Here is a 27,307-nt window from a genome sequence, read left to right as displayed (position 1 = left end):
AATGTGTGGACGAAAGTTTGGTGACTCACTTGTCAAGTTGTGCATGTGTGATATCTATGCACCAACTTGAGGGGGAGTGTAAACGTGAGTCTTTAAACATAAGTATGTAAATATAATGTAAATATTAGGAATCCTTTTGTAGGAAGGATTATTTGTTGTGTCCTTTTTTAATTATAGTTTCCTTATAAAACAAGGATTGTATTTGTATATATTTCAAGGAAGTAATACAATGAAATTACCCCGTAAAAATTCTATTTTCTCCACTTCTGTATCGATGTCCCACCAGTTACCAAAGCAACACAATTTAGGAAGAGAGGTCAGTGGGAAAAGGGTAAAGGGGTTTACGGTTCTTGCTCAGGCGTGGAAAGAGGAGACAGACACATGACATCTAATGGCATCGTTGTTCTAATATTTTGGTGAAAGCGTGTTCTCCTTTACACCCAAACCAGAGCTCTCCTTCTTGTGATTAAGTTGTGGTCATTGGTATTTAATGTTCTTAAGAATGTGTATATCATTTGTTTAACTCCGATTCTTTTATTTTAGTAAAAAGAGTACTATAGGTTATCCACTTGTAAACATACAAAAGTTATTCGGATTTTACATTTGAAGAATAGACGGATTTTACTTACAGACGTTGCTCGGAATTTTAGCCCCATTCGTTATAAGCGATAGTGACCCTAGAAGCGCCTGATTGATGGTAGAGATATATCCACAAAGAACCACAATCGTGAAAAGAAAAGTAACAAAAGTGCCATAAAACAGTTGTTTTGAGCAAAAGGTTATGTGCTCTTGAATGGTTGTTTTAATGTTTCCTTCTCTTTTCTCCCTCCCCCCCCCCCTCAATTTTCTGGAATTGTACCTACCTCGTAATCCAGTGGTGGTTATATTACCACCCCACATCTATTGAAAGCACCTTTTGCTTAAAACACCTTCACATACTTTGGATTCATGTATTATCTACTAGCCAAAAGGAAGTGATTTATATATCAAGTTTTTCCCCCAACACATCTGTTTATTTCTGGTCTTCAAGTTTAAAGAAATCAAAGGAGAATCAAGAATATACATCAATAGGGGTGTGCGGGAAATTACTTCCCTTAACGAAAATCACTCATCAAACAAACGTGCCTTACAACAATCTTTCATCCTCCATAAACACAACCCACAATTTATATATAATTTTCCACCAATCCTATACAGAAGGATCAAATTACTCTCTCGAATAGTACTTTGGTGATGTGGTGGTTGATGGTTTCAGGGTCTGAGTATGCACAATAGTAAAAGCTCCTCGCAACTATGAAAAAGGTTTGCTTGGTCGAAGATTCTGCACCGTGCAAAGGCTTTTGGAGCACCATTTGCACGAGTTGCTGCATGTCTGATTCGATTTCCTTGGTTGTTACGATGTAGCTGCCGTTTTTATTCACCTGAGAAAAATAACAAGAGAACAACTATATCAAAGACGCCCCATAAACAGAATCTGGAGAAAGTATAGCTTACCCTAATGCAGAAATAGGATTAAATTTCTAACCTTGTGCTTTTGGTTTTGGTAGCAGCGGAGTCTGTTGCAAACTCTGTTGGTGATCTTCAAAAGTTGGTTATGGTCTAGATCATTGGACAACAACGGCCCCTCTGAAAGCGAAATGCCAGCGATTTGATTTATCGTTTCCACCAGCAGCGCGGCTTCATCTTGGTGCATATCTCCTTTCTCTTGCCACTTCAGAAGCCAGTTTTCCCACTGTATTTAATTAATGAAACAAAACAGAAAAAGCCAAATTATATTTTTGGGATTGTGAAGATGTGAAAAATTATCACACGTCGAAAGTTGAACACTCATTGCAATGGCTTATAGGAGTTGGTCCATTCCCTCTGTTGCCAATTGATTTTAGGGTGTTACTTTATGGTGTTTTGCTAGGGACCCACAGCTTGGCGGAGAGGGTGGCTGATGTTTTGGCTATGCGCTGCCATTGCGTCCATTGAGAAGTGGTGTATGGTTGCCAGCAAGGTCTCAATAAGTCCCTGCCGTTTCTTGTTTGTATTCATCTTCCTGTAACACAGGGCATAAATTAATGTCTCATCCAATGTACGTACATGTGCACAAATTTTTCCTACCGCGATACTAACGAGTACTTATGCTGTCAGATTGTTATTTACCTACAAATAATTAAACTATAATTCTAGTATTTGTCTTTTTTAACAAATAATCTACACTAAATCTTTGCTCGGGGAATTGGTGTCCATGCTGGAGGCGAATATATACATAAGATACCAAGAAGGACCAAATTAACAACGGTTGTATTTACGTACGTAGTTCTGAATTCATGCACAAATGCCCTCCTTTGTTCAGGAGTTTCCTCCTTGAAATGAGACCCAATTGTCTCAATTAAGGAAGTCGATTTAGCCCATGCAAGCCGTTCGTTGGATCTTTCCGGTTCAAAAGTACTGGCCGCAGCAACAAAATAGGCCAAGAGGAGGCTTCTTCTACTCAATCCATAGTCTTCAAGTTTACATTCTGCGTACCACCTGCATTTAATTTGATACAGTACAAATTAAAGTTCCCAAAATTGACAATATACAATTTGTAACAATAAAACAGTTTTTGTTTGGTTTTACTTTTGAATGTTGTCCCATTCAATCAGATGCAGTGTTTGGCAATTGTTGTAGTCCAGTTTTGCCAGCTCGAGATACAAATTATTGTTCACGTATGGCATCCTAAAACCAATCATCGTTAGAAATAGAAACCAAGTTAAAATGATTGGAAAAGATAGTTAATATCCTAGATCGATGCTGTCCCCTTACAGGGGCATATACTTTGTTGCATTATATAGCGGACGAATCTGAGGATTCAAAAATGGTGAAAACATAATTAAATAAGTAAAATACCTGTAGAGAACCTTGCCAATCCAAACGTCATCTCCTCCACCGTACTGTTGGATGTAGAATCTAGCCTCCAGTCGAGGTAAGCTCGCATACCATGGAACATCCAGTGCGTACTCCACCTGTTTATTGGCTCTCTCTCTTTAGAATATCCTTATTTATTTCTGGACCTCAATGAATCGGTTACTGGAGAAAATTTACTTATGTGGCAACCTTTGTAACTGTTCTTGTTTTATTAATGGAATACTGCTACCGTTTCTTGTCAAAATCTTAATATAAAAATTCTTCGCGACCTAATGGAATGGGGAAGGACGTAACTACATCCCGGCCGGGATGACAGCCCCACCTTGAAATGAAAAAGAAAGAGGCTGGCTGGGATACATACCTCGCCGGGCAAGTCCTTCATGATGACCCATTTGTCTATCAGCTCATTGGAAGCTTGTTTTTCTCTGAGAAATTTTGTGGAAAACTCCTTAGCCTCCTCAAGGATCGTCTCTCCTGGGAACAACACCTGACTAGCCCTAAACAAGTTGTACGTTCCAGTCACAGCTTGTGTGCTTTGTCCAGCCAAGCAGATGAACTCATTGGCCTTCTTGAAATTCTTGAACACATCTACCCACATTACGCAAATTATATTAATTAAACAAATGAAGTTAAAAATATTTACTTTTACCTAGCACAGATTATTACTCACTATTTGCGCGACGATGATGAGCTGACAAAGCAGCTCCATGTAAGTTTTTGCCATTCTTAAATTTATAATTAGTATTAATATTAATCATATTTTATATAAATATTAATTAGTTTGTTTTTTTTTTTGTTATAGGCCACTATGGTGGAGAAGAGCCAAGCTGTTCTACAGGAGCCGGCTTTGCAGCTTCTCTTGGGCACCTTGATTGAGGTCGTCATTCCCACCCGGAATGCGTCCCTTCACATCATGATAGATACCTTTGATTAGAGCCTCGGTCGTAGGCCGGGGGATGTTTACTGGGGCATGGGAAATGCCTGTCATTGTGAGACGACAACCTCATCTTTTAACATGAGCACGAGATAGGTCGCAACATTGACGGTGCAAGTTGCGAACCTGGAGTAGCAGTTAGCAGCTTAGACTGCCCACATTGAGGCCCAAATTGCGGCCCAGGAGACTAGGATAACCTAGATCATAGACACTCTTCGGTTGTCCGGCTTCCAGTTCCCCGCGCTAGCACATACAGAGCCTTTCATGCAGTGGATGGAGTTTTGTGCGCAGAATCTTCCCGTGGTGGTTTTTGAGCTTTGGTTGATGCTGATTTGGGCAATTTGGAAGCATAGAAATGAGGTGTTGTAGACTGGGACTAGTTTGCCACCGTAGGAGATAGTTTTGAGGATTGAAGGTTGGTTGTATGAATTTCATAGATGGCACAAACCCCTTACCCTGGGGGCGGCTCGGGTGTTTCAAAAATGGAAGAAACCTAGGGTGGGATGGATCAAATGTAATTTTGATGGTGCATGGAGTAAAGGTGGTTCTAGGGGGGTTACGGTGTAGTGGTTAGAGCTCATACAGAGGATTCTTGGGAGCTACGCCAGGACCTGTTGAGGGGTCGACGTCGACTCTGCATTCAGAGCTAATTGTTGCTCGTCATGCAGTGGAGTTCTTTAAAAGGTTTTGGTCACCTGCAGTCAAGGTCATATTTGAAGGGGATTCATCAGTTGTGGTTGCTGCAATGGCAGGAAAAGGGGACGATGATTCCTGTTTGGGAATGATTATAAATGACTTGAGGTCTTTCTTTTTGGAGCTGCCTTATGTGGAGTGTGGTTATATTTAGAGGGAAAGAAATTCAGATGCGCATCGCTTTGCACGGATGGGCACCAATTGTTTCCATGATGTACTGTGGTTTGAGGAACCTCCGGATTTGATCCACGATCTTTTGTTTGAGGAAGGCATGTAATTTCAGTTTCTATTGTACTGTTGAGGGTAGCTTTTTGTTTGTTCACGATGCTCTTTTCCTTAGACCGGGTTGAAAGTCCCGACAAAGTTTTTATCGAGGCCCACTTAGCACACTACCTTCGATTTGTACAAATTATACGTTATGTTAATGAATATCGTACTTGTTTAAAAAAAAAACTATTGTTTTTGTTGATGCACAAAACCGGAGGTTTTGGAACAACGTAAATCCGACCGTGAATCTGCATGAAATGTAAATAACACAAGATGTATCGTGGTTCACCCCAAGGTTTGGGCTACGTCCACACTGATATTGTATTTATCTGAGTGGTGAGGGAGAGAACCTCTGTAATATGAGAGGGGATGTGAGAGGGGTGAGAAGGCTTAAGGAATTGCCTCTCCTCATTGTGAGGGTGAATGGTCCTTTTATAGAATAAGGACTCCTCACTTATTACATATTTGCCCCTTCCTTTATTACATAATTACATTTAAGTCCCCCGAGTATTTATACGAGGTCTAAATACGAGGCCCTAAATATGGTATAAACAGTAGTCCCCCAAGTCTTCAATCAAGAGAGTCTTTTGGCTGGAGACTTGAAATTCAATCCATGTGTGGGCTGAAGTTACTAGATGTTGTCTTAAACTGATGCTCGATATGAGGCAGTGCTCAATCTGAAATGATGCTCAACTAGAAGTAGCACACGCTGCGAGGCTGCTCGGCTAGTGGCTTATATTGCCTTGGTTGGCTTGGCTTGTGGCTTTTGAAGGTGAGGGAATCATTTTTATAGAATAAGGGATTGCTCCTCAATACATAAATGATGGGTTAGAGTTGATGCTCGCAGCGATGCGGTTGCTTAGTAGGCGGCAATGCTCTCTAATGATGGTGAGGGAGTCCCTTTTATAGAATAAGGGCTCACTCCTCAATACATAAGTGATGGGTTATGAGTGATGCTGGCGGCGATGCGGTTGCTCAGCTGGCGGCGATGCTCTATAATGATAGTGAGGGAGTCCATTTTATAGAATAAGGGCTCGCTCCTCAATACATGAATAATGGGCTAAAATTGATGCTCTCTAATGATGGTGAGAGAGTCTATTTTATAGAATAAGGGCTCGCTTCTCAATACATGAATGATAGGCTAGAGTCCCTCAAGTATTTTTCATAAGGCCCAGTTGAGGCCCAATATATGGTGTATAGTGTAATCCCCCAACTCTTCGGTCAATTGAGTATGTTGGTTGGAGACTTCAAACTGAATCCATGTATGGGCCGAAGTGGTGTTTGTTCGAAGGTGGTATTTGTATACCCTGCATTGAAGCTTTGTGAGTGAAGCTTTGCAAGTGAAGCTTTGAAGCTAGAGCTCTGTAAATGAAGCTTTCGAAGCTGGAGCTTTTGTAAATGAAGCTTTTGAAGCTAGAGCTCTGTAAATGAAGCTTTTGAAGCTGGAGCTCTGTAAATGAAACTTTTGAAGCTGATTGACATGAGTGATGCTCATGAATGTTTATGTTGATTGACATGAGTGATGCTCATGGATATTGTCATGAGTGATGCTCATGAATGTTAACATGAGTGATGCTCATGAATGTTGACATGAATGATGGTGATGAATGTTTATGTATGATTGTCATAAGTGATGCTCATGAATGTTTATGTATGAATGACATGAGTAATGCTCATGTATAATTTGGAGTACTGGGCGTACTTTTGATCAACTGGTTGGTGGCATGAAGGAGAGTACGGGTTGTACATTTCATCACTTGGTTGGTGGCATGGATGGCTAGTTGCCAAATGATATTAGAGTACGGGTTGTACATTTCATCACCTGGTTGGTGGTAATAGCGGCAGGTTGCCGAATAATTTTGGAGTACTGGGCGTACTTTTGATCACCTGGTTAGTGGTAATAGCGGCAGGTTGCCGAAAAATTGTGGAGTATTGGGTGTACTTTTGATCACCTGGTTGGTGGTAATAGTGGCGGGTTGCCGAATAATTGTAGAGTACTGCGCGTACTTTTGATGACCTGGTTAGTGCTATTTTAGGCTTATGGGCCTTCGCTCTCCACACAACATTCCAGCCCATTTATTTGGGCTTGCAATTATTTTTTTGTTTTTGTTTTTTATTTTTTTTACCCTCTGATAGGGTTTATACAGATGTCTCTGAAAGATAAGAAAAATAAATTACATCATTCAAAACAAAGGTTTCGATACAAAAGCTTTGACAGTTGCAGATCGTTGATGCGTTGCTTTTGCTTTTACTTTTGTTTTCTACTTTGCTTTTGCTTTTGCTTTCGTTTCTGCTTTGCTTTCGTTTCTACTTTGGTAGATGGCAGATAACGCCAAAGCGAAATAATGAATTATTATGAGAACATGAATCTTATCTTCTGCCTGGTTTTCCACTAGTCCTCGTGGTTTTCGCAGGAGATGGGATCTGGGTCGGCGACTACCCAACACTTTGCCCTCATACATAATAGCTTGATGTCCCACTGCCATCTCCATACTGAAAGGTGTACAAACACTGGTTATTCTGCGTGGAACAAACAGAATCCGATTGAGATCTAAGACTGCACCTTCGATCTGAGCAAGAAATGAATTGTGATGTTGACAAATTTCCAAGATCAAACAAATTGAGCTGAATCGGGAGTCCACTTGTTTCCGGGCAACCGTTGCAGGACTCGCAACTGACCCACAAACATCACTTCCGCTATCAATCTGCACATAATAATCCCTTGGAGGAGATCCCAATTGCAGCTTTGTATAATAAAGCCCAACGTGGAAGGGGTTGTAAATTCCCTCGACGGGGAAATCAGCGACGCCATTGGAGGACTGAAGCCTTCTCCTATGCCGGACTCTGTCCTGGGCTCTGAGTTGGCTCAGGCCCACTTGGTGGTTCGAAGGAAAAGTTATCTCGAGGGTGAGGGTGGCCTGAAAAACTGCACAGAACCACGGCCGCCGACATTAGAATGGCTCCGGCGATAAGAATCCCAGCAGGAAAGACGATGTTTGTGAAGGGATTACTGAGACGGACAGAGTCAAAATAAATCTTCACTTCCATCTTCTTCTTCCTCTTCCAAATGCGACGCCTTCTTCTTCTTGACCCCCATCTTCTTCTTCTTAGCTCCCTTATGTCCCTCCGACCCGGCTTTCTACCCATCTAAACCCGACCCGGCATGATCTGGGCCGCCACCCTCACTATTCACGAACAAGCTTGCCTATTTGGAAGAACCAGTGGGCAGGATCTCCACTAAGATTTTATGGGGCGGATCGTCGAAATGGGCCGGGTTATTTTCACGGGCCGTTAGGCACAGGCAGGTGACTTGGACAGAGCTTTATGATTTAGGGAAAAGATCTACGACGGGGAAGTGAGAGGCGTAGAGGCGGAAGGAGCGGTCTAAGAGGCTGGTGAAGGAGAAGGTCGCGGCGACCAAGATGAGGGCTCCGATCTGGTATGTGCGGGTGCAGAGAGGCTGCTGGTGGTGCTGAATGCTGAATGGTCTGGGGGACTATAACCTGGATGAGCACCCATTGCAGGGTTAGGAGACGGGCCATGAGCATGAGAAGGAACGGGAGCAGAATGTTGGGCAGATACTGGGGCCTAACGCGCTTAGACACGGCCTCTGCTGAACCAGAAGCAATTTTAATTAAGACCAACCACTTTTGCGAAGGATCATAATTATCTGATTGTTTTTCTTTGTGTGATTGAAATATACAGAGTAGATTGCACCTAAAAATAAAAGAAAGCAGACATAGAGTAGGTTTTTTTGTTTCTGGGTTTTTGTGATTTTGCAGATTCATGGTGGAGGTGAAAAAATGAAAGAGAACCGACACAACTTTTCGTATCGTTTCCCACAGATGGCGCCAAATGTTGATGCACAAAACCGGAGGTCTTGGAACAACGTAAATCCGACCGTGAATCTGCATGAAATGTAAATAAGACAAGATGTATTGTGGTTCACCCCAAGGTTTGGGCTACGTCCACACTGATATTGTATTTATCTGAGAGGTGAGGGAGAGAACCTCTATAATATGAGAGGGGTGAGAAGGCTTAAGGAATCGCCTCTCCTCATTGTGAGGGTGAGGGGTCCTTTTATAGAATAAGGACTCCTCACTTATTACATATTTGTCCCTTCCTTTATTACATAATTACATTTAAGTCCCCCGAGTATTTATATGAGGTCTAAATACGAGACCCTAAATATGGTATAAACAGTTTTTATTTTAATTAAACTAATTTAAATGAAATATCAATTATTTGTTAAAATTAAATTCTAAACAATTAAAAATAAAAAATAAAAAAAAGTTTATGTAAAACTTAATCGCACTAAAGTAAAGGAAAACAAATAATTCGTTGTGCAAAACACTCAACAACAAATTACTTATAATTTAATAATTTTTAAATTACTTAAAATGATAAAATATCCTTGCGCTAATGTTTGGACAACAACAGTATTCGTTGCGCCAATACCTACTTAAGGAAATGTTTCATTGCCATTACTTCAAGGTAACAACATCTTTCATAGATTTGAATCTTGCGCCAAAAAGGGCATTTTCCCTTAAAACTTAGTGTTACAAATATCACTTGAGTCGCGCAAATACAACTTTCATGTCTTCGTCGTGCAAACCCTAACTTTATGAACTTTGCGCGACAGCATGATGGCGACATTTTTTGTGCGACGTAATTCTACTTTGCGCGACGACCTTTATTTTGTCATGGTAACTGTTAAATTTAGTAATGACTTCACATTCTAATTAATTAACCGACAAAGGCATATAACTCAAAGAGCTTTCACTCCTACATTCATGATCTTGAATTTGATTCTTTACTCCCCTAAATAAAAAAGTAAAATGAAAAAACTTACCAGCATATACTTGGTGGCCATACAACCTGAGTAGTCTGAATCCCATGGATGTGTCATCAATATCCCGAATCTCCGAATTTCTGACCCAACCTATTCCTTTCTCAGTCCAATATCTATAATTAACGAAAAAATAATGTAATAAAAAGATTATAATTAAGTTTTTACACTATTTGATGGTGAGAGAAGAATAACACTTGTATCCCCATAAGGGGATACACATTTTTTTGTGTAACGTATTTCTGTAGTACACATTTCATATATAACCGGAATTATTCAATTTCTTAATTTTCATTTGAAGATCATCATATAGAATCCCAAAATATCTTCTTCTGTAGCAAACTTTTTATTGAATGAATAATAATTACAACATTGTTGTATCTATACATTTGTGCTAAGGTGCATATTTATAGAATTGTCCCTAGAACTTCTAACTAATCACAACTACAAGAATAACAAATACATTATACAAACAAACATTATGTAAGTGTGGTTTCCTTGGAGCATGCATGAACTGACAAACTTGGTTCACTGCAAAGGAGATATCAAGCCTTTTCCAAGTGAGGTATTGCAATCCTCCAGTAATGGACCTATAATCAGTAGGATTGGACAATAGAGTGCCACTGTGATCAAGTTTATGTGCACTTACTGGAGTGGAGCAAGGTTTGGCTCCTTCCATTATAGTTTTCCTAAGAAGATCAAGAAGATATTTCCCTCGATGCAAAAAAAGAGTATTAGTGGATCTATGAACTTCAAGTCCCAAAAAAATAGTGTAAAGGGCAAATATGTCATCTACGTACACAAGAACAATAACCAACACTGGTGCCTTGAAAAAAAAAACAGTGATCCATAAGAGGAAGATTGATTAAAATTAAAGGAGTGAAGAGCTTGAAAGATTTTATCAAACTAGGTTCTAGGGGCATGTTTTAACGCATAGAAAGATTTCCTTAGTTCGTAGACATGAGAAGAAAAGTTAGGATCATGACATCATGGTGGTTGCTCCATTAAAAAATCTTCCTTTAAGTCACCATGTAGAAATTCATTGCTAATATCCAACTGATTGAGTAACCAATTGTATTGAACAACAAGGGACAACAATATCATGATTGTAACAGGCTTAATAACTGGACTAAATGTCTCCTGATAATCTAAGCCAACTTGTTAGCAAAAGCTTTTAGCCACCAGTCTGGCCTTATATATGTCAATAGAATTTCCTTAGTTTGTAGACATGAGAAGAAAAAGTTAGGATCATGAAATCATGGTGGTTGCTCCATAAAAACATCTTCTTTTAAGTCACCATGTAGAAATACATTGCTAATATCCAACTGATTAAGTGACCAATTGTATTGAACAGCAAGAGACAAAATATCCTGATTGTGATAGGCTTAGCTACTGGATTAAATGTCTCCTGATAATCTAAGCCAACTTGTTGGTAAAAGCTTTTAGCCACAAGTCTAGCTTTATATCTGTCAATAGAGCCATCAAGGTTCTTTTTATCTTGAAAATCCATTTACAGCCAACCATATTTTGATTTGAAGTTGAGGGAACCAAAGTCCAAGTTCCAGTGGATTGTAGTGCATTGAACTCCTCCTGTATAGCTTTCCTCCAATGGATAAACTTTGGTTCTTGAAAGATAAGTACTTGGAAGATAGTTATCAACAGATACATGCAATGGATGTTTAGTGGTTAAGTAGGCTTTAGGTTTATAAAATGCCAGCTTTAGATCTAGTGACCATGGTATGAATATTTCTAGACAGAGGTGTATTTGCAGATGCAGAGGATCCAATAGGAGTAATAGAGGACACAAGACCTTCAGGAGGAACTTGAACTGAACTTGAAGATGTAGTGGGTTCTGAAGGTGAGCATGATTGTGTAGCATCTACGGAAGATGATAACTTTGATCGAGGAAATGAAAAGTGAAGACCCATAAGAGTAGCTGAATCATGAGAAGTAACTGATTTTGGAGTAGCTGGATCCAATACTAAGATATGAAAAGGAAATGTTGGTTCATCAAAGATATGTCTAAAAATATGCGACCTCTTTGTATTATGATCAAGGTACCTATAACCCTTGTGCTGAGTATTGTACCAAAGAAATACACAAAGTGTACTTTTGCCATCCAATTTAGATCAAACATATGGCTTGAGCCAAGGAAAACAACTGCAGCAAAAACCTTCAATCTTGAATAGTTTGGAGAAGTCTTAAAAAGCAATTCCCAAGGTGTTATAACATAACCAGAAATTGGTAGCCTATTAATTAGGTACATGATAGTAGAGAAGGTTTCAACCCAATATTGATGAGGAACTTTGGAAACAATCAGTAAATTCCTAGTAGTTTCAGCTAAATGCCTATATTTTCTCTCTACACAACCATTTTGCTTAGGGATGTGTGGGCAGCTAAGTTGATGAAAGATGTCATGAGATTTAAGAAATGATTGAAATAAATTGATAGTAAATTCACCTCTTGAATCTGATCTCAATATCTTTATCTTATTATCAAGCAATTTTTTTACATAGTTTGTGAATGTAACAAAAGTATAATACACTTCTGACTTATACTGTAATGGAAAGAATCAACTGTATTTGCTAAAGTCATCAACAATTATGAGATAATACCTATAACCACTCACAGACATAGTAGCAGTAGGTCCCTATACATCATAGTGAAGAAGTTGCAAACTTGCAGGACTGCTAGATATAGTCTTGTGAAATGGCAGTTTATGATTTTTGGCAATAGCACAGTCAAAGCAAAAGAAATCCATATAAGCTTTACCATGCAACACAAGTTGATTACCAGACATTATTCTTCAAAAAATGGAAGAGGAAAGATAACCATGACGTTTGTGCCATACACGAGTTGAAACGTTGACACTCATTAATGCATAAGTAGAGGATGCAGAGACCTTTGAAGATTATGGAGACCTTTGAAGACTATGGAGAACTTTGAAGAAGATACAATCCATCAGAATCAGAATCAAGTGTTAAAGAACAATGATTATCTTTTAGAAACTGATATGCAGACAGTAAGTTATACTGCATTTGTGGCACATGTAAAACATTGTGCAAGTTAAAAGAATGATAGGGATTATGTAAAACATATGAGCCAATATGATTTATTGATAAAACTTTATCATGACCTATGAAAACCTTGTCTTGACGTTGATAAGGAGCAAGAGATTGGATGTTAGAGATATCATTGGTGATGTGTGATGTGGCACCAAAGTCAGTAAGCAAAGGTGGAGTGGGCTTAGAACTATAGTGGTGGTGTAGGGGGGACGGTGGCTAAGATTGAACAAAAAAGGCATTAAATAGCTCTTATGCACTAGAAGAAGGATTCTTTTTACGACGGGACATAGAGAGCTCATTTGTGAGCAATAGACCATGCAATTCATCAATTGAAGTAGAGGATAGGTAGAGCATAACCAACTCAATGAAAGACTTATAATCTTTAGGCAATCTAACAAGAGTTGTTGTAATGAGATTGTTAGTGTATAAGCATTGAGCTAATCTAAGTTTAGTAAAATAAGCCTTGTGCTTAGTTGTGTATCCACTTTGGTTATTTTCACCAAGTGTAGGGCTCATATTGTAATTATGTCTAAGTGACATGTGTAAAGATCCTAGAACTTAGCTAGATGTGTGGCTGGGATCATTTCTTGATGTAATGGTGAGAATCCAGTTGCATAACAAACCATTATGCATTGCTGTGTGTGTGAGTGTGTGAATACAGAAGAGAAAGAACATTCTTTGTGATTTTGCAGAGAGTGAAGCACTCATATCCATCTTCATTCTTTCTATGATTTCTTCTTCTTCTCTTACAAATTAGCACACTCTAAATCAAACTTCGTCATGGCCTCAAAGCCAGGTTACGATCATTTGAAATCTAGGTGTAAACTGTGAAGCTAATGTCATCGACGTTGAAGCAATTGAGCTACATTCAAGCTCATTTCGATTCAGGTGAAATCGCCGAAACTCCATAGAACCCGATTTCGGTTTGTGTTCGTATCATCTAAGCTAAAAGATGGCTAGATTGTTGGAAGTATGCCCACAAAGCCACTCATTTGATGTAATAGCTTTTGGAATACTTAATGTATTAAACTTTTATATGTTTAATGAAGGGCAAAGCTTATTGTTAATCACTATTTATTGTATCTTGTGTTTAAGCAATAAGGGAATCCAAGGAATGTATTTGATCTAAGAGATAAGTGATTTAAGTAAGTTAGATTAATGAGACATTTCTCTTATGTTCATTCCTAAAACGTTCCTAGCCATAGGATTGCCAATTGGGCATTGACAATCCGCTAAGGTTAGTATGTGTTATGTCGACTCAAGCGCGAGTATGACAAGTCTCAAGTCATTTAGTGTTGGACACTAAGACAAACACATAGGTGCTCAAAAGAGTAATCGAGTACACTGAACAACGATCAAAAGAGAGTTCAAACATACATGTCATGTAAGAACTCGATAGTTGCAATATGCAAAGTAGTCCTTTGACCTGAGGCATCATAGATGTCTAATGGTTAGGTCCTTGATCTTTGATCATGTTAAATGGAATTCCATTGGAGTGTCCACGACATTGTTGGGATCAAGCTATCTAGTCATGTAGGCATATGAATGTACAACAAGGGATCTCTAACCTTCCATGGTGGAAGGAGAATACTCTAAAATATGATTTGGGAGTCTTTGGCCAAAGCATATGAATATGACTTAGGAAGTTTGTTCCAAATCATGTTCAATTGAATCATATAGAGAAGTATCACATTGGATAGTAGACATGAAACAAACTATCACTTAAACAATGTGATTAAGAGTATTGTATTAGAGAAGGACCGTATTGCATTGTAGTTGTAATTGGATAGGTTCTCCAACCAATTCTACTTAGCTTAGGTAACCATGACATACTGCTAGGTGTCACTCATGGTTTGTGGAAGCCCTAATGATTAGCAAACACTAATCTTAAGGGAGAATTGAAATGTGGTTTCAATTCACAATCGCCCACTACCTCGCTGAATGGAACCTAATGGATCGTACACCGAGTAAGGATGATAGTGAAGAAATAAATAAGATGGATATGCAATTAAATTGTTTAATTGAAAAATGGTCAAGATTAATTAATTAGTTAATTAATTATACGAAATGTTCGTATTAGGCTTTTAATTGTTTTGGGCTTCGGGGCCCAAAAGCGTTTTGGTCCACAAGGCCCATTATGTTTAAGTTGTATGACAACTAAAACAAAATGGGCAAATTAGCCCAATAACAAGGTAAGGCCGGCCATAGGGTGAGGGGTTGCAAATTTGGATTAATTACAAGTTTGCCACTCACTTGAAATGAAGTATAAAATCAACTTTATAGCTTTATTTCTTATTAGGGTTTTTCTTGGTGAAATGAGGTGAAACACTTTCTCTCATTTTCTCTAAAGAGGCCGGCCACTTAGAGGGGATTTAGCTAGCAATCTTTTCTTCTCTAAGTCATCCATTTTCATCTTCACATTTCATCCTTGGTGTGGAGACTTAGAGACATCAAGCTTTTGATGTTTTGGAGAACTAATCCTCAAATCCTCAAAGAAGAAAAGGAGCACTAAAAGGAGGAAAATCACAAGGAAGATCCAAGGAGCATGGAGGTGACTTGAAGGCCCTCCACTTGGGTGAATCCCTTGTGTAAACAAGGATGAGCTTCAAGGGTAAAGAATCTCTAAATTCTTAATTCTCTTTAATGTTGTTAAAGAGTCTTTTGGTTCACCATATACTAGGCTTTGAAAGTCTTGGGTTTTATGAATTGTTTTGAATGCATGCCTACTTTAATGTGTTAATAGTTTGCATGTGTATTCAAATGTTCTTACTTGTTCTTAGCTAGGACAAAATTTTAACTTCATGGATCTCGAAGTTCTGAGGTGAGAACTCAGATCTTCTCCGGTGAGAACTACGAGTTCTGGAGAATCAAGATGGTGACGATCTTCAAATCTTATGGGTTATGAAAATTAGTTGAAAAAGAGGTTACGACCTCAGATTCGAAGAAGAAGAAGGTTAAAGGAAGCTCAGAAGAGGAAGATGATGAGAAAATAGTGGCTGCATATATGCAAGATGCAAAAACTCTAGGTATTATCCAGAGTGCGCTCTCGGATCAAATATTCCCTCAAATTGCCAACGCTGATTTAGCAAAGATGACATGGGATCTGCTATATGGAGAATACCACGGTGGTGATCAGGTACGGTCGGTTAAACTCCAAAATCTTCGACGTGAATTTGAGTATACTAGAATGCGTGATGATGAATCATTATATAGGTATCTTACACATTTTAATGAATTGATTAACCAAATGAAGACGTTTGGTGAAGTGTTATCTAATGAAATACTTGTGCAAAAGGTTTTAATCAGTCTTAGCAAACCCTATGATCCCATTTGCCTTGTGATTAAGAATACAAAATGTATAGAGACTGTTGAATTACATGAGGTTCTAGCAATCCTTAAAAGCCAAGAACAATGTTTTGACTTGCACACTGTTGATGCTACTGATAAGGCATTTGCCTCATTCTCTGTGAGTTCGAATGGGCAACAAAATAGGGGTAACTCTCAACCCAGTGGTTGTAAATCTCAGAAAATCTGGAATGCAAAAGGCAGGAAGTGGGATTCAAAGCCTAAGTTTTAGCAAATGTCATTTATGGGTATTTGCACATAGTGCAAACTCTTCATTTTCCATGAATCAAGAAGTGACAAAACCTCAGTGCAAAGTATGCTCAAATTTTCACTTTGGTGAGTGCAGTTATAAGTGGATATCCAAATGTCACAAGTGTGATAAATTTGGACATTGGGCTAAGGAGTGCACTACAGGTAAAGCTATTCAAAAGGCTAACTGTGCAAATCAAACGGAGGTATCTGGTAATCTATTCTATGTTAACTGTGTAACTACTGAAGCAAAGGTGAATGGAAATTGGTATATTGACAGTGGATGCAGCAACCACATGACAGGAAATGTCAATCTTCTTGTTGATGTGAGAACCAATGTGGCAGGAAAAGTGCAAATGCCAACTGGTGATCTAGTTAATGTGGCAGGAATGGGATCTCTTGTGATTGATACAACCAAAGGAAGGAAATATATCAGATAAGTGATGTATTTACAAGGGTTGAAAGAGAACTTGCTAAGTGTTGGTCAGATGGATGAGCATGGATATTACTTGCTATTTAGAGGAAAAATGTGTAGTGTTTTTGATGGACCATCACTTGACAATTTAGTTATAAAAGTGAGAATGAAAGAGAACAGATGCTACCCTCTGTCTTTGATGCATAATGATCAGATTGTGTTAAAGACAAGTATCAATCCTTGTACCTGGACTTGGCATAAGAGGCTGGATCATCTCAATTTCAAGAGCCTTAAAAAGCTTAGAGAGAATGCTATGGTGCATGGTATTCCACATCTCAAAGATGTTGATGGCTTATGTGAAGGATGCTAGTTGGGAAAACAACATCGAGATTGGTTTCCAAAAGAGCAAGCTTAGAAAGCAAATAGTCCACTGGAACTAATACACACTGACTTGTGTGGTCCCATGCAAAATGAATCAATTACTGGGAATAAATACTTTATGCTTCCTATTGATGATCACATAAGGATATTATGGGTTTATTTCCTAAGACACAAATATGAAGCCCTAACTTGCTTTAGAAAGTTCAAAGCAATGGTGGAATTACAGTGTGGTTTCAAAGTGAAGTGTTTAAGAAGTGACAGAGGGGGTGAGTTTGTGTCAAATGAGTTCGACAAGTTCTTAGAGACTGAAGGAATTCAAAGGTAGTTATCTATAGCCTATACTCCATAGCAGAATAGAGTAGTGAAGAGAAAGAATATAACAGTTGTAGAGATGGCTAAGGCAATGCTTCATGATAAAAGCATGCCATATTTCTTATGGGAAGAATCTGTACATACAGCTGTTTACATTCTAAATAGGTCACCTATAAAAGCTCTTGGCGATCTAACTCCATTTGAGGCGTACAGTGGCAGAAAACCAAGTATTGGACATTTAAAAGTGTTTGGATCACCCTGTTATGTTCATATACCAACTGAGATAAGACAAAAGCTTGATGCAAAGAGTGTCAAAGGTGTATTTGTGGGATATGCAACATGTGGGAAGGCGTACAGAATATTTGATCCATGAAAAAAAAAGTTGATTTTGCCTAGAAATGTAGTTTTTGATGAAACCATGTTCTGGAATTGGAAGGAAAACTCAGAGAATTCTGTTGCTGTGACATATATTCCAAATCTATCTATGTGGATGACATAGTATATATTGGAAGCAATAAAGAGATGTTAAATGAATTTAAAAAGATATGAAGGTGAAATATGAAATGACAGATTTAGGACTCTTTCATCATTTCCTAGGAATGAGAGTGATACAAACTGACTCAAGCATTTTCATTCATCAAAGGAAGTATGCTTCTTCCTTGTTGGATAAATTTGGCTTTAAAGAGTGTAAATTTGTCTCCATCCCTCTTGTTGCCACTCAAAAATTAAGCAAGGATGATGGAAGTGGTGCAATAAATGAAGAGCAATATAGGAAGATTGTGGACAGCTTATTATATCTCACTGCAACAAGGCCATATGTGATGTATGCAGCTAGCTTACTAGCTAGATACATGCATTGTCCCACAAATAAGCACTATGGGACAGCCAAAAGAGTTCTCAAATATGTCAATGGGACACTGGATTGTGGACTGAAGTATGAAAAAGGAAAGATTGGATATTGTGACAGTGACTGGGGAGGTTGCATCGATGATAGCAAGAGTACATCTGGTTATGCATTTTCTTTTGGAAGTGGAGTTTTTTCGTGAGCATCTGTTAAGCAAAATTGTGTTGCACTCTCAACTGCAGAGGTAAAGTATATCAGTGCATCAGAAACCACAACTCAGGCTATTTGGCTCATATTTGTTTTGCAAGATTTTGGGGAGCTACAAACTGAAACAACTCCTTTGCAGTGTGATAACATATCTGCAATCTCAATAACTAAGAATCCAGTGTTTTATCAGCGGACAAAACACATTGACAGAAGGTATCACTGCATCAAAGATGCCTTGCAGCAAGGAAGTATTGATCTAATCTATTGTCCTACCAAAGAGCAAGTAGCAGACATCTTTACCAAAGCTTTACCAAGGGAAAGGTTCAACTATCTCATAGATAAGCTTGAAGTCATATCAGCTCAAAGCTTAAAAGGGGGTGTTAGTGTATAAGCATTGAGCTAACTTGTGTTTAGTTGTGTATCCACTTTGGTTATTTTCACCAAGTGTAGGGCTTTTATTGTAATTATGTTTAAGTGACATGTGTAAAGATCCTAGAACTTAGGCAGATGTGTGGCTGGGATCATTTCCTGATGTAATGGTGAGAGTCCAATTGCATAACAAACCATTATGCATTGCTGTGTGTGTGAGTGTATAAATACAGAAGAGAAAGAACTTTCTCTGTGATTTTGCAGAGAGTGAAGCACTCATATCCATCTTCATCCTTTCTATGATTTCATCTTCTTCTCATCAGAGATCAAGATCAGAGATCGCAGCACCATCAACAGTAAGAGAATCAGAAATCTCTTTAATTTGTTGCAAATAGTTAGAGATTGGTTGAGTTCCTTTTTGCAGTGACTGAAGGCTAGAACGTAGTTGATGAATGTGTACATCAGAAACACCACCAAAGCGTTGTTCAAGCTTGATCCACAGATCACGAGAGGAAGAGACACCAACTGTGAAAGGGATGACCTTTTCAGAGAGTGTTGAATTCAGCCAAATCAGAGGATTTTGATCTTTCTCATACCAAATCTCAAAAGGCTGGGTTGAATGATCGATTAGGAAGAAAAAAGGCGAAAGGCAAGGTTCTGTGCCTTTGATGATACGTAAAAGCTTGTATCGTTTGAAGATTGGAGTAAACAGTGCTCGTCATGGAAGGTAATTAGACCTCTTAAGCTTGGAACCATATTGTCGATGTTCTGAATTGTGATAGAGGTGTAGGAGCTTGATGAATTGGTAGTTGAAGAAGAGGAATTAGGTTTGAAAGTTTCACCAACTTAATCGAAGACGAAGAATCAAAAGGAGATGCCATCGTAAAGATATGAAACAAGATTTGAGATGTGCGATGAAATTGGAAATCATAGAAGCAAGGTCGGAGATTCATCGACGATCAAAGAAGAGCGAAAGCAATAAGGCTCAAAGAAGCGGTTAAGCAGTTAGCGAGAGATACCATATAGAATTCCAAAATAACTTCTGTAAAAAACTTCGATTTCATAGAATGAATAATAATTACAACAAAGTATTGTATATGTTGATGCACAAAACCGGAGGTCTTGGAACAACGTAAATCCGACCGTGAATCTGCAAATAATGTAAATGAAACAAGATGTATCGTGGTTCACCCCAAGGTTTGGGCTACGTCCACACTGATTATGTATTTATCTGAGGGAGAGAGAGCTCTGAGAGTGAGAGCTTTGAGAGGGGGTGAGAGGGCCTAGGAATTGGCCTTTGAGGGTGAGAATGAGGCCCCTCCCCATTGTGAAGATGATGGGTCATTTTATAGAATAAGGATTCCTCACTTATTACATATTTGCCCATTCCTTTATCACATAATTACATTTAAGTCCCCCGAGTATTTGTACGAGGTCTAAATACGAAAGCCCTAAATATGGTATAAACAGTATATATACATTTGTGCGCGCATTTACCAAATTGTCCCTAACACTTATAACTAATTACAACTGCAAGAATAACAAATATATTATACAAAGAAACATTATGTAGGAGAACTCTCTTTGCATCCCACCATAATCATTCAAATCAGAGATTATTTAGTCATTCGAATGTAGGTGCGAGTACGAGGTAACATATTTCATAATGAACTTTTTATTTATTTGATACACTTCGATGACTAAACAATTTTTTATTCGAATTTTTTTTTTTGGATGATTTTAAAATGAAGAAGATCAAAAAAATTAAACAATTCCGATTATGAAATTTATACGGCTAGATACTTGCAAATGGTGAAATATGTGTATTTCGGAGGAGATGCAAATATCATTAGAGTGGAAAGCACACTCAAAAAGCACTTAGACATGAGTTGCCAAGCATACCTATTTATGTAATCAATACATTGCTTAAGTTGTGGCTCGAAATGTCTAGAGATTCCTAAGCGCTGCAGTCGATCCACAGCCCATACATGTTCGAACAAGTCGACTGGGTACACATTAGGGACTGAAAGGAAGAAGAAAAATAGTAAAGATATACATGTGCACAGACACTTTTAAGGGAAGAGATTTCAATTTTCTTCAAAGTAATAGGGATTAGTTGTGGGATCCATTTTATATCAGATTTCAATGATCTGAACCGTATATTTGTTAGTCTCGATTTATAGATCTATGCAAACATTCAATTTAATCTGAAACTATTTGCCCATTTAATTGTCACGATGAACTTTCAATGCTTCTGAGAGTGTTTGTCAATTTCTTTGAACTTAATTAGATACTTCAAATATTTTCTATTTGGCTAATATTTTATAAGGATGATATATGACATGTGATGAGTAGATTTTATATTATATATTTTACCCTAATCTTAGTATATTTTGGTTAATATTTTGGAAGAATTTTAATACTTTGAATTGTATTTTCAATATAGGACTTTCGACTTCCTCTGGAGAAAACAGGACCAAATGGACGAATTTTTGAGTAATTCCAGTTGGAGGACGTTCGTGAGTCACTTAGCTTAATCGTATCAAAATTTGGGATTTTTCCACCAAGCGGTTATTTTTTGGCAATGAAATAAAGAAGCAATGCGTAGTGCTGGAAAATGACGTTTTTGGGCGTAAATTGCATTTTTGGAGCCCAAGATGACCTCGGATGGGTTCGTAGCCTTCTGGAAAAGTGTTCAGAATATTCCAAACATTAAATCCAGCCACATTGGGCCAGTTTTGGAGCAGCTTATGGGTCCAAAACGTGGCTGTTCAGATTTTAGGCGAATTTTACCATTTAATTTAGGGTTATGTTTCCTATTTTATTGGATTATTAATTTTAGTTTCCTAGGGTTTGTGTGGAGGCTGAGCAAATATATTTGCTTGGCCGTCTACCATATTTCTCTACGCTTTCTTTTATGCAATTTTGGAGACAGAGAGAATTGTTAGGGTTTTGGAGACTTTTTACTTGAAGGTGCTTTCAATCCTTTTCTTGAATATATTTTCTATGATTTCAATTATGAATATGCGGAACTAATTTCTTTTGCTAGGGCGAAGTCTTGAGCCTTAGCATGAATATGTAATTTTTATTTAATTGCTTATGATTGATTGTATGCATACTTTGAATTGTTAATCACCGGGATAAAAACTATCTAATTGTCTTAATGCCTGATCACCATTAGGATCTTTAGAAAAGTAATTTGATGCAATTTTGGTCGGAAGGTTCCCTGAAATTGACGCTGGCTTCTTGTGATTAATAATTGTAATTTCACTTAGGATGAATATCACGTCTTAAGGATTGCATGGTTTTTCAAAGGATTTTCATAAAGCATAATGAGTCTTTCATGTTCAGATTTGATGCGAACGTCCGGACGGGTTGCATGTTAGATATACGTTCTATGTTGGAGGTTCCAAGTAGAATATGAATTAGGAAAATCTAACCATCAAAGTGGCATGTGTAGATCATAAGTAATTGGTAAAAATTCATAGGATTGCTAGGTGATGGTGAAACCCTAGTGCTTTCTTAATTTTATTCTCCCAAAACTGTTTTCTTCTCTCTAGCTCTAATATTGCAGATTGTTTATTTTAATTCATTAATTTCGTTTTTATTTTAATTAGGTTATAAAATTAATCACCTAAACTTCTACTTTAAAATAATTAAATGGAATCTGATTAGTTTCGAATTATTTAATAGTCCATGTGGAGACGACCTTGCGAGATCCGTTTATACTACAATAACCTTATGATTTTTGCAAGTAAAATAGGAAATTTAAGCCCGTTCACATGAGTAGTAAAAATCCTATCAACATGCAACTTGAAAAATAGACGAAGATTTTAAAGTGTTGGTCCCAGAACTAATTCCAAATTTGCAAAAAAAAAAAATAGAAAACCCTTCCCTTAAAGAGTCTACATGTATAAAACAAGTACTTTGAAAAGGTTTGAACAAACGGCATGCATGCAGTTAAAATGGATGGTTTTTTATTCAAATAAAAGGAAGAGAAGAAGAACCTCCGCCGTTGAATTTGTGAACGACCTGGGCCAAATATGCCAAGCAATTTGGATCTCTGGTCTGCATGAGGGCATAGGCAGTGGAAGCCGGCGACATCATGAAAGAGCCATCTTGGGACTGCAGTTTTAGAAGCTTTTCCCAGTCCAAATCTGCCATTCCTTCCAAGCTGTAGAGCAGTGTTGTGGGCACTTTGTGCAATATTTCCCTCGGTATTCTATATATCCCACACCCACCATTAATTAAATGCCATGTAAAAACAGTTTTTGTAGAAGTTTTAGCTTATTAAAATGCCTTCTGAATAATCACGATAGTATATCATTTGACTACACGCTTTTGTAACTGTAATGGATTATTATCTCTGTTTTTTGTTTAGGCATCATCTACAGGTGAATTTTTTTTTTGTTAAAACCTACTGATAATTTTGACATCTCTAAATTAAAATAATTAAAAAAAAAGTTTAAACTTCTCTCTCTCTCTCCCCACTCTCATTCTCTCTCCCCACTCTCACTCTCTTCCTCTGGTCTTCAATTTAAAAAAAAAAAATATATATATATATATATATTACACATACACCTTGTGTGTGGGCATATACTAGTGTATTTTTATTACCCTAGTTTGCCAACTCCATTTATTAACTCATTAACTTTTGATTATGGGTTGCTCGATAAGTCGTTAATATGTCATCTGTATAATTGACCTAAACTACCATATTTTCATCCAAAAGTGGGTGAAAATACTATTAGTCTTCTATCACAATAAAAAAGTTCAGGGCAATAACATAATTTTACAAATCAAAATTTTGCTGTTTTTTATTTAAGCATCGCCTACAAGTGATTTTAACATCTTTAATTTAAAAAACAAATAGAAAAGAAAAGTTTAAACCTCTCTCCCTCTCTTCTTCAATTTAAAAAAAAAATAAAAAATTTCACATACACCTTCTGTGTGGGCATATACTAGTGTATTTTATATTACCCTAGTTTGCCAACCCCATCCATTAACTCGTTAACTTTTGATTATGGGATGCTCGATAAGTCGTTAACATGTAATCCGTGTAATTGATATCATGTCGTTACCATTGAGCAAAATTTACAGTATATCAATGAACTGAGGCGGACTGGAGTTATGGGATTATGTGAGATGTAAAAAATGATACTTTCGTGATAGTTCATGTCACATTTTGATATATAGTAGACTTATTAATTGAAATATCCCTTAAAACTGTCATTTAGTCTCAATTACCCTTGAAATTGGTTTTGTCTCACTTTGCCCCATGAAACTAACATTTTCAATTCTTTTGGTCTCACTTCACCCCATTTCATTAAAAAAAAGGTTAAATTCAAGGATATTTTGAATATTTCACTTTTTTCACACCTCTTGGAATATGTAAGTTAAGGTCGAAATTGTAATGAACCTATTGCCAATTGGAATATGTGACTCAACAATGTGAAATTGCTAATTGTGCACATTTGCTTTAGACGACTATTTCGGTTTTGGGGTTTGCATAGGAAGCATTTTGGACAGATAGCTTAATGGTTTTTTTTTTATTTTTTATTATTATTATACTTTTTGCAATTGATCTGAGATTATTTTATATGGGGTAAAACTTGTGGTTAGGCTGATCATGTTTCATTTCTGTCGTAACAAATATTTTTCAAGTGCAAAGTTTACATTGAGCCAGTACATGGATGTCTTGTAAGGGCCATGACTCTAGGACAAAATTGTAATCCTTATTTTGGTTGATATAATGATTTTGTTGCTAGGAATTCTTCTATTGACTGAATCATTTTTTTTTAAAAGGCCCAAAAGTCATGGATTTGAATTAGAGTTGTCAAAAATGAAATAGAGATTATTTTAGAGTGTAGGCTAGAGATAAATAGATGTGTAAAAAGTAAAATATCCAAAATACCCTTGAATTTAACATTTCTTTAACAGAATGTGGTGAAGTCAAACAAAAAGAGTTTAAAATGTTAGTTTTAGGAGGTAAAGTAAGACAAAACTAGTTTCAGGGGGTAAATTGAGACTAAATGGCAGTTTCAAGGGCATTTCAGTTGATAAGCCTTAATAATAATACAATATGGTCATTTTGATTCTGGTCGCTAGTCAATCTAATGTTAGAATGAAACCTTATTTGTTTAGATAGTTTGATCAAGGTCCCTAGCATCATTTAAGGGATTTAATTCATGCATTTATGCATCCAATATCCCAAGAATTATGATATTTAAACAAATTCAAATAATATTTTTACTATATAACAATTACTTAAAATCAATAATAGAGTAATATTGTTCTTCACATAGTTCTAGCAAAAAAATAATGTATCCATATAATTATTAATATAGTTTAAGAAATAACTATTGACTTATTTTAAACATAAAATAAATACATATAATTAGCATGGGTACATTCACAAAAAAAAAAATATGGGTACTAATTAAATTAAAAATATGGGTACATATTAAAATTCAAAATTATGGATACAAATTAAAACTAAAAAGAAAATTGTCAAAAAAAAAAACAAATTATAAATAAAAATATATGAAAAAGTATTAAAAAGATATATTTGAAAATGATTAATAAGTTTTTCATTTTTAAAATTGACATATAATAACTTGTAAATAATTTAATGTTCAAATAATGACATGGAGAAAAGTGAGTAAAGAGACCAACATAAAAAATGAAAAAGGAATAAGATTTCAATTAATGAGAAATAAAAAAGGGAGATGAGAATCTAATTTTTTCTAAACAATTAACAAACAGAAAAAAAATGCAAAAATAATGATGACTCATATGCTTACTTTTTGAGCTTTAGATTTCTCATGGCATAAATCTCATTCAACACAGGACTGTCATCAGGTACTTCCAGGTTTAAACTCCGAGCTACTTCAATAATTGAAGGAAAAGCAATTTCAAACCCGATCGGCATGTGCTTAGCATTCTCGTTCCCAAGATTACTTACGTTCTTCTTGAAATATGCCATTCCTACAACAAGATTATGGAATATGGTCACAGTAAAACAATTAAACGTTTTCCTTCAGTTGATTAGTGATCTGTCGAGATCACATCACGGGAATTAAACATTGTGAAGTTGGTCAAAACGAGTATAGTTAGTACCGTATTACCTTTTTCGCATTTGTCAGGATGAACGTTCCACGATTTGAGTGCTACAACGCAAGCTATGGTGTTGATGATGCGATCATGAGCAGTGAAACTTTCACTATCGCCCCAAGAGCCATCTAGGAGCTGATTGTTGGCAATCCAATCGAGGGTGGATGGAAACTGAGGCAGACCACTTCCCTCACCCTCAACATCGTCCACTAAAGCCACCCATGCGGTGTCGTATGCCGAGATTGATATCTCCCCGTCCTCCATCGAAGCCAACATTGATCTAATGAATTCAACATGTTCCTTGATCTTATTAATCAATTTAAAATCCTATCGAAAAAAAAAAAAATCAGAAAAGATGAAATTGTAAGAAAGTTAAAATATTACTGAAAATAGAAGTATATATAGAGCACTTACCATAGGAGCTGCTTCATCTCCTTCTATGTCGTCCTCTGCTTCATCTCCTTCTATGTCGTCCTCCACACTCTCGGGCCGCTTCAGAAGCAGATCATTATTTTGTAACACGAGATCTGCATAGGTATGCTACCGTGAGTAAAAGAGTATATGTAAAATATCAATGGAAAAGGTAAAATAATATAGAAGAATTACCTTGAGTTCGGGGTTTTGAAACCGTAATGCTTTTGGAGCGAAAAAATCTTTTATCTTTAGCCCCGAATAGCCAAACTCCTAGAAAGGGTAGTGCAGTCAAATTAATTACTGGTCTCTAGTGTTAAAAGTTAGTGTGAATTTGACTACCGTAAGGTAAATAAGTTTTGAAAAGACAAGAACTAATGCTGGTTAGCGGAAGAACCTAGCTAGGTCGCAGTTTTATGCGTGGTAAAATACATAGGTTCTAGCTAGCTCTGAATCTAGGATACATGAGAGAATCTCTCTTAAATCAAATCCAGCTAAAATAGATTACTAAAATTAAATTGAGAAGATATATTTTTCTGCAAGCAACTTTCTTGGCGCTGAAAATTAAGATCGTAAGTGTCAATGTTTGGATGTGGAATATTTTACATGTTCAATAGTTTCTGTCCACAACGATCCATGACAGAAAGAAAAAAATTGAACAAGGCTTCTTGAATTTTCTAGGAAAAGAAACGGGAAAGAAAATGAAAAGAAAAGCAAGATCCACGATCTTGGAATGGTGCAAAGTGTGCCATGGAGGGAGATAAATAGTAAAAAGTATTTGAAAGGTGACATTGGGGACTTACGCGGTGATTGATTAATAATGGAAAGAGAAGAGGAGGTGGTTCGTCGAAGAGATGAGAGTGCAGAGAGAAAAGGCTGGGCGGAACCAGAAGACATTTTGTTGTTTGTTGCGTGGAAGAAGCAGCAGGCGCACAGTATAGAAATGAAGAGAGCTCTC

The 27,307-nt window shown here is 37.2% G+C and overlaps 1 protein-coding gene across 2 annotated transcripts; it reads right to left on the bottom strand.

Moving 5' to 3' along the window:
* Positions 1-1,066: 1,066 nt before the first annotated feature.
* Positions 1,067-27,307, bottom strand: LOC126591449 ((-)-kolavenyl diphosphate synthase TPS10, chloroplastic-like). Of its 2 annotated transcripts, XM_050257130.1 has the most exons (15): positions 27,153-27,307; positions 26,545-26,622; positions 26,353-26,465; positions 25,953-26,265; positions 25,629-25,812; positions 22,833-23,047; positions 20,728-20,848; positions 9,642-9,754; positions 3,257-3,483; positions 2,878-2,993; positions 2,608-2,706; positions 2,302-2,517; positions 1,918-2,041; positions 1,526-1,732; positions 1,067-1,421 (listed from the first exon to the last, which is right to left on the bottom strand). In XM_050257130.1, the coding sequence occupies exons 1-15, from the start codon at positions 27,244-27,246 to the stop codon at positions 1,203-1,205; spliced, it is 2,439 nt and encodes an 812-aa protein (XP_050113087.1). In that variant the 5' UTR covers positions 27,247-27,307; the 3' UTR covers positions 1,067-1,202. The 2 variants fall into 2 exon arrangements, with proteins under 2 accessions (XP_050113087.1, XP_050113088.1); XM_050257131.1 differs by lacking the exon at positions 27,153-27,307 and having other exon boundaries at positions 25,953-26,218; positions 26,545-26,566.

The sequence above is a fragment of the Malus sylvestris genome, chromosome 11 (assembly GCF_916048215.2).
Source record: "Malus sylvestris chromosome 11, drMalSylv7.2, whole genome shotgun sequence".
NCBI classification, from domain to species: Eukaryota; Viridiplantae; Streptophyta; class Magnoliopsida; order Rosales; family Rosaceae; genus Malus; species Malus sylvestris.
The sequence above is the reverse complement of the archived record's forward strand: the minus strand, read 5'-3'. Positions and strand labels throughout refer to the sequence as shown.